Below are 7,985 nucleotides of genomic sequence, written 5' to 3' on the forward strand. Positions count from 1 at the left end.
GGTGCCAGCAAGCAGCAGTAATAAGATAAAGACGCACTTATGTCAATATGTCACGCTCGTGCATCCATCAGCGCATGACCATGTCAATATTTGCCGGCGTAAGAATTACTTGATCACAGAACATATCTACGAAGAAGCTAATAAGTTCAGTTTAATAAGTGCTGCTGAGTCCAGTCCATAGATTGAAATTTGGGCGAATGACTTTCTGAAGTCAAGGGCGCAGAAAGACTTGTTCAGGGATCGGATGTTTACTAACCAGAAAGATGGCAAAACAATAATCAGAGCGTTGAGTATTGGACATTCCCCCGGTCTTGGATGAACAAGAAAGTATATGGTCAGCAAATATATATGCAATTAATTCTGTTTCTGTCAGATCATATCTTCTTGTTGTAGGAAGATAAACTTCAAGTGTTTTAAAGTCAAACACCGTTTGAGCCAGATCAGTACTAATTGTTCATGGACAACCAAAAGGCCACTCCTGTTGCCGAAAGAAGAAAGAGTCCACTCCCTAAATATGTACAGAAACCACCGTATGCCCCTCGAAAAAAAAAATGAGAAAACAATGCATGTCTTAAGCTAACCAATGCCTTAGGAAATCAAAACAGACTAACCTTCTTTATATAATTTAATAACCAGAAGGTCCAGAATCATATTTATCTAAAAAGGTAATTAGAATCATACATGCAGAAGCAAATCAAGTGGACGTGGTGCAAGAACTCAAAGGAAACTTAGAGGGCAGAAGAACACGATCGAGAATCCAAAAAAGGAGATCATTTTTGGGTTTCAAAACATCATTAGAAAAGACCTTGATCATTAGAATTGAGACTAGATGAAAGCTCCAACCGATCCACAAGGAGAGGATGATTCATCATCTCAACCACTCTCCAGACTCTACAACCGCAGCAGCATAGCACAGCCACCTCTGCACTTGCTTCACAAAGTGCTGATATCTGAACTGTGCCTATGACACATAGTAGTATACAACAGTGCCAGGCTAGCATATATTGACATCAACGGAACGAAGGTATTTCATGTTGATTGTCACTGCATCTGGATCTTTCTTGAACACAAAATATCTCCAGATGGGTCAAACCCCAATCTGAGAACAGAAAATATATCTGAAGGCCATATTTGTATAAGCTATATATGATTAATGAGCTGAATAATTAACCCAAGTACTGGCAATACTACTGCAGTTACTCGATACACAATTGTACAAGTCCAGTGTTCAAAATCACACGTTACATAGCAAGCAATGGAAGGACCTCTCCTAGCAAGCCACCAATTGTCCATTTACATTCACTACCAATTCCCTACTAAATTTTTATTCACTTTCTCAGACCAACCTGGAACATGCAGGATTCGTTGAGAATTCCGGCGTTCCAAACAGGCTCGATGATATAATACAGCACAAAGTATATAGCAGGCGGTCGATCATGCTGTATACGGAGTACTAATTAACCAGCTAGCAATACTATATAGCAGCAGGGATGCATGTTACCATGGATTATCAGTGAAATCTCACTCCGCTATGGTCTGCAGCGCCGGCATCCACTGCCCGGCGCCGTTGCCCGTCGTCCTGTGCCGGAAGTTGCAGCTGCTGGTCATGCAGAGGAGCTCCGAGATGACGGCTCCCCCGCCGAAGCACGGGTCCTCCTGGTCCAGCCGCCGCAGCAGCTCCTCCAGCTGCTTCCTCGTGATCCTGATCTTCACCTCCTTCACCGGCGACGCAGGCGCCGCTTTCCCATCGCAGTAGTCCTCGTCGCGCGGAAGCTCCTGCACCGGCGCCGCGCCCTTCTTGCCGCAATGCACGGCGCGCCCCCTGCCCCCGCCCCTGTGGCTGTGGAGGCAGTTGCCCATCTCTCGGGATCGCCGAAATTCGGTCGGAAATTTGGGCAGGCTTGATCGTCCGTTGCTGTTCAGATGGGGTGGAAACTACTGCCAAGGAGACCGTGCAGGTGGATTCTTATAGGCGTGGCGCGCGGAGGGAAAGGGCAGAGGAGAAGAAGTAGAAGAAGAAGGGCCGAGCGCCCCCCGACTCCTGAGGCGCCATTTGGTTGGAGGACAAGTGGATGGTTCGGATCGGGTCTAAGTTGTCGGGCCCGACGGCCCCGACCATACAGTCAAATAGTCAATGCCGGTGCATCGAGATGGGTGCCCAGGAGTTTGGACGTACAGGATGCTTCTTCGAGAGGGGCACGCGGTGTGAACTGCGGTGAAGTGGCGAATCGTGTTAAATGGCGGGTGGGGCCTAGCGAGGCTTGTAAGCTGTAAACGTGGCGCCGGATGCCATTTCGGGAGGCTGGTGACATGATTTGCATGCTAATTTCAGCAGTGGAGTTCAAATTTATTTATTCTTGAAATGGAGTATGAAATCTCGGTCTCTGCATCAAAATGATATACAATCTTTTTATTATATTATTTAGTAAAGATGACAAAACGAATACAACGATCAACCCAAAGCCGTCTTTCTGGCGACAACTGTCGCAAGACCTACAAACTTGATGAAGAGGGTGATCATGATCAGGCCGCAAGGCTTGACCACATAGCAACGCACATCATCTAAATCCGAAGGCCACAACAGGGCGCAACCGGTCTAGCAGACCCTCAGCGTGCACCGCATGCCCACACTTCAGAGTCAGACGTCGCCGTCTTCCGCCGACCCATCTTTAGGACAGAAGGATAGAATCAAAGCATTGACCCTGCAAGGCCTGCACTCGACGCCACCACGACGCCAGACAGCGCCACTACCCTGCACGTGTCCATCATCACGCGTCCACCACTAAGACCCCGGTGCACCATGCCACCGAGACTTGACGTCGTTGACAGCAGATGCCACGCCGCTCCACCTCTTGACAATCCCAGCCAGCACCTGCTACAAGATGATGCCCTTAGGAGGTAGAAATGGCATTGTGCGTCGCCATCGTCCGATCCAAGAAGACCCAGATCTGGGATTTCCCCCAGAGCAACCTGAGGGAGGGAGCGAGAACTACAAAAACGATGTCTTCGACAAGGTAACGACGCATAGACGCCGACATCGTCTGCCATGACCGAGGTCGGCTCACTTGTCACCGGCAGTCTCGCCCTTCCCGAACCCGCAGCGAATTTTATCTGAAGTCGGTGGAGGAGGACAGAGATCGCTGCCGCCACACGAAGCAGCGCAACACTCCTACCCCGCACCCATACGTTCACGAGCCAATAGATGCCGCCAACGGCCAGATCCCCACCGTCCCCTTCATCAGAAGCTGCAAGGCTTCGCTGGCAGCCACCTCAGGGGGGGCGGGGACGTTAGTGAAGAGGAGGGGAGAGGGGCTAGCGCAGCGGCTGAGGATCGGGGCCCCGAGTCGCCTGGAGGAGACGACGCGGTCAATCCGGTTTGTGGAGTTCAAAAGATAGATCCTTTTTAGTCTTACCTGTTCTCCTATAGTTTTCGTAAAGTTTAGTCATTAGGCGTCCATTTGGGCATTTGTTGATGTCGTGACAAAAATAGCTCATTAAGTTCTTTTGTTGTTGGGCTCTCCAGATCATGTCTATTACCTCCTCCGTTCCATATTTGTTGGCACGGATTTCGTATAAATTTCAGATTATCTCTTTTACTCCCTATGTTTATACTAAATCCTTGCCAATTACTAAATATGTGCCTGTTAATATGAAACGGAAGGAGGAGTAGTTGGCCTTTTAGGTTTTTTGCTCCCCCCCCACCCCCACCCCCTCCTCCTGAGGATCAATCTTTGATCATCTTTTTGTAAAATGCTTCCCTTTAATCGAATGACGGAAATTGATTGTCTTTTCCTAAAATAAATAAGTTTTTTTGTTGTGGTTGCGCTCTCGAGATCATTTCTTGAGAACCACTGCTCCGTCCACTATGATCAAAATTTTGAGATTCGTAATTATGGACACATGCATTCGGTGTAAATATAGTGTAGATAAAATTATAATGAGGTTATCGGTGGATTATTATTTTTCAGTTTCCGCCAGTTCTAAGTTCCAATGTGTCGTATCAGTACGGAGCAGGATAGCCTTGGCAGGGGCAATGACATGCCTAGGACTATTACATTTTTGTCCTGGACATAGGATGCAGAATGCAAAGTAAGTCCAAAATTACAGAAGTAGTGTGCAAAAGTTTGTTTAAATGGTTGGTGAGATTTCTACTTTTGAATTGAGCCGTGCATTCTAAATCCAACGGCTCGTGACAATAGTTTGCAAATTTGCACCGAACGAGAGCTTTTCACTAGATACATCGCCACGCAACATTTTTATTTATTTTATGTTGCAACTTCGCGACAACCTTTGCTCGTGTTATTATCTTTCGTGAATTAACAAGCTATACCCACATGTTAGCATGACAACTTTTATGCATTTTATTATTTTTCCCGAATTAACAGGCCAGGACCGCATGTTAAGATGATGCAGTAGTTTTTTTGTCACCGATAGATGCTATCATTTGCATAGAACATTGTGTTCCGGATAAAACATCTGGTTTCGGAGAACACCAAACGATGGATTAACCTGCACCGAACGACGATTGACAACTGTTGGTGGAATGCGCTGTTTAATTACAACTTTGAATTGCTCGTCAATAAATTTACACACCGGCGCTGATTAAAAAGAACAGCCACCGTTTCAATGGCAAGCCGGTCTGAACTACAGGACCGGAGAAATTTCAGCGACGGTGATTAATCTGAAACTTTCTCATATGTGACTGTTGAATACTTGAATTTACGCTAAGTCGTCCATCGCCGTCTGCATATATGCATGCGCCCGCCCTCTCATTCTCCTTGTCCAGCTAGATCAGGCTGACCTAGCTCCAATCATTAAGCACGTCTCAAACCGAACAAATGATTAGCCGCGTATATTCATTCCCTGCCTAGTGGAGTACGTTCACATACGAACCTGGTATAAATCATCTTAAACAATCTCTGCTAGGCTGGTTTTTCCATATTAATTAAAAAATGTTGTTGGTGTTCTTAAACATTTTTTCTTGCAGAGTGTTCTTAAACAACTGAACCAACTTATTAAGGTACGTGTTTGTATATCAAATGTATGCTTAAGTGCTCTGGTTTGGAGGTCGCCTAAACTTTCACTAAACCTGCTTACAGTTGCACCGTATCCAGCACCAACAGCTAAAATCATTCTCCCTAGGTCAACATATGCCGAGCTGGTCTGGCCACACCTGATTGATAGTTATATGGCCCCCAATTCGCCTCGCCTCCACCGGCCAGAAGTTGACCGGTGCACAGTCGCCCTCGCCGCCGCAGCAGCAGCAGCCTGGCTGGCTGGCTTTGCCGTGGAGAGGAGGCGGAGGCAACCAACCGAACGAACGAACTCGTTTGGACCGGCTGCGACTGTGCTATAGGCTACTAGCTAACCGCATAGCATTGCATTTTTTTTCCTCTTGTAGTTGGCTCAACCACTCAAGTTAACATAGAAGGTTTTTATTAAAAACAGCACCCACAGAACAAGCATCTGGCGACCAGGCCCAAAACAGTGAACAAAAAGTTACCCTGGCCAATCCAGTGCAAAGCAACGGATTTCAGATAAACAGAGCCCAACCAATTCAGCGCACCGAATAGGCTAAAATCCTGGCCACAAAAAGGCCAGACAGTTGGGCCCAAACTCACAGGCCGCCAGGCTTGCTTCGGATTTTGACCCACCGAACAAAACTTGGGCCCCCGATTTCCGATGAAGGATCCGAGATTCCCGAGCCCAGAGCGGGATTTCTGGATTTCGGGGAGTTGGAGCTGGCCACTAATTTACGAGGCGCTCCTAGTACAAGGGAAGGTGAAATCGGCAGGGGAGCAACCGACCGAGCAGGAATGGCCGAATGGAGTCGAAGCTATTACTACTAGCAAGACAAGATTATTTGCAATATATCTGTGCACTATATCTGTGCTGTACATCCCAAAACCAAACCAATTTTTTTGGTTAGTGTGGTTTCTGGTATGGTATTGCAATTTCTAACCATCTTAGCTTTCGGGTTTTTTTAGGACAGAGAAGCTGAGGCAGCAGGGCCCAACTGCTAGCTGGTCTCCTGCTCGTTGCAACTGTCCAGTTGCTCCACTTCCCAGACCAAGGCCCAGGCCCATCTGGGAAGCTAGGTCGCTTTGTCCAGTCACGGAGCTGGCGCAGTCACGTTGGCCAGGCAACCTCATTTGCTCGTTGCCTGGTTCGTCGCCTACTCTCGCCTCGGTGTCATGAACCACAGAATGGTAGAACTAGTGTTAGAGAGAGAAACAATGCGACTAATCCACTGTTAAAGAAAAAAAACTAAGCCGATGGTGAAGCGTGGTTGACTACAGCTGTGCGGCTGCATTCTACGGGTGATGCAATATATGTTACTGGTGTGGAGTCAGATTTCCCAAAAAAAATTGAAATATCCTAATGAACACAGGAGTAGAAGCAGAAATTCTTAGGAGTCAGGATAGGCCCTATTATCTCTGTCCACGAATAAGTGTATTTGTAGATTTCGTTTTGGTTCAATTATTTTTAGATTTGACCAAACTTTCCTGAAAAGAGTAGTAACACACATGCCATCGCTATTATGAAACTACATTTTCAAAACGGTTCTAGTGATACTACTTTGGTGTCATAAATTTGTTACTTTTTCTATGAAGACAGTCTATTTTTAATACTTTTTACGTCGGATAAAACGTAAAAATACACTTATCTGTGAACGGAAGGAGTATGTAGTACCTACTCCGTTTTTTATATCCTATGAAACAATTTGAGGAATGAGATTGTTAGATTTACTTAAAGAATATGCTCTTTTGAGAAACCAGAGTTTCATTTTATTTTTCTGTATGAAATGAATAAACACAAAAATAATTGTCGGGACCATACAATTACATTCTACTACCCCATGACGTCAAGCATATATTGCAGCGGACAAACTTTTAGGATCCTCTCAAGCGGGGACTTAATTATGCCGCTCTTGGCACAGGAAAGTGTACAAAGGTCACTCCACGTTCATCTCATGCGCATCATGTGCGCTCACCAAAGATGCGCAGGATCAAATTTGAAGGGACCAACAGAACTCGCGTCTGTTCGATAATTTTCTGAAAGACTTGTAGGAATTTGTGTCCATCAACTATATCCAAATATTACTTGTCATTATTCATATTACCTCATTGTGGAATGGTGCTTTGTATAAGCATGGAAATATTATTTATGATGGATGTAATTGCTTATTAGTTGAATTATTAGCTATAAGTGTACACATATTGATTTGATCAATATTGGAATACACTCTTGCTGGAGTATACACTTGAACGCATGCTTAAAGAAGCTGGTCAATTAATATTGGAATACAGTATACATGTATGTTATACTAAAAATATAACCCGGGTACAATATTAATTGGAAGGGAGCTAGATTAACAGTCAGATTACAGCTCTGATTATAATCTACATAATTAATCTAACTAATTATGGCGCACAACTCACATGTGCGTGTCCTGGTACATCACGAATAGTATCCGATCACAGATGAATTATATTGTGGTTGTTAATTACACCTGGACTCTATTTGGAAACAAGTTTGTTTAAACTTGGAAGCTTATCTGTATACAGATCAGGACTCTGGAATTAGCAGTATAAGTAGGTCCCACCCTCTAGCCTCAAATTGCATTGTGAGCGGCACCACCGATAAGGAAGAGGAATAGAGGGTAGGCCTAAACCTATTTTTTTTTCTTACATTGGTATCAGAGCTTTCAGGCATCGACGACATTTTTTAATCGATTCGGTTAATGTTGTCGTGATTCCTTGCCGATCCCAGATCAACTTCCGCTGCTACTCTGCTTGTTCGGTGGTACACCACGAACAACATCTCCACGCTTCAGAACTCCAAGCCTCAGATTGAATCGAACCGGCGAGTTGCGATTTCGATTTCAATCCGCCACAGTCATTGCCACAGCAGCGCCCCGTCGACCTCCGCGTCCTGTCGACGCCGCGCTCCTCCGTGGATCTCTGTCGTGCACGCGGTGCTGT

General features: G+C 45.5%; 1 protein-coding gene across 1 annotated transcript; it reads right to left on the reverse strand.

Annotated features, from left to right (window-relative positions):
- Window positions 1–794: 794 nt before the first annotated feature.
- On the reverse strand, window positions 795–2,023 carry LOC104584554. Its single transcript, XM_010239422.3, has one exon. The coding sequence runs from the start codon at window positions 1,858–1,860 to the stop codon at window positions 1,522–1,524; it is 339 nt and encodes a 112-aa protein (XP_010237724.1). The 5' UTR covers window positions 1,861–2,023; the 3' UTR covers window positions 795–1,521.
- Window positions 2,024–7,985: the final 5,962 nt, after the last annotated feature.

The sequence above is a fragment of the Brachypodium distachyon genome, chromosome 1, assembly GCF_000005505.3.
Source record: "Brachypodium distachyon strain Bd21 chromosome 1, Brachypodium_distachyon_v3.0, whole genome shotgun sequence".
Classification (NCBI taxonomy): Eukaryota; Viridiplantae; Streptophyta; class Magnoliopsida; order Poales; family Poaceae; genus Brachypodium; species Brachypodium distachyon.

Excerpts from the sequence above, each read along its gene's own strand:
- LOC104584554 (XM_010239422.3), bottom strand. The coding sequence starts at position 1,860 with ATGGGCAACTGCCTCCACAGCCACAGGGGCGGGGGCAGGGGGCGCGCC.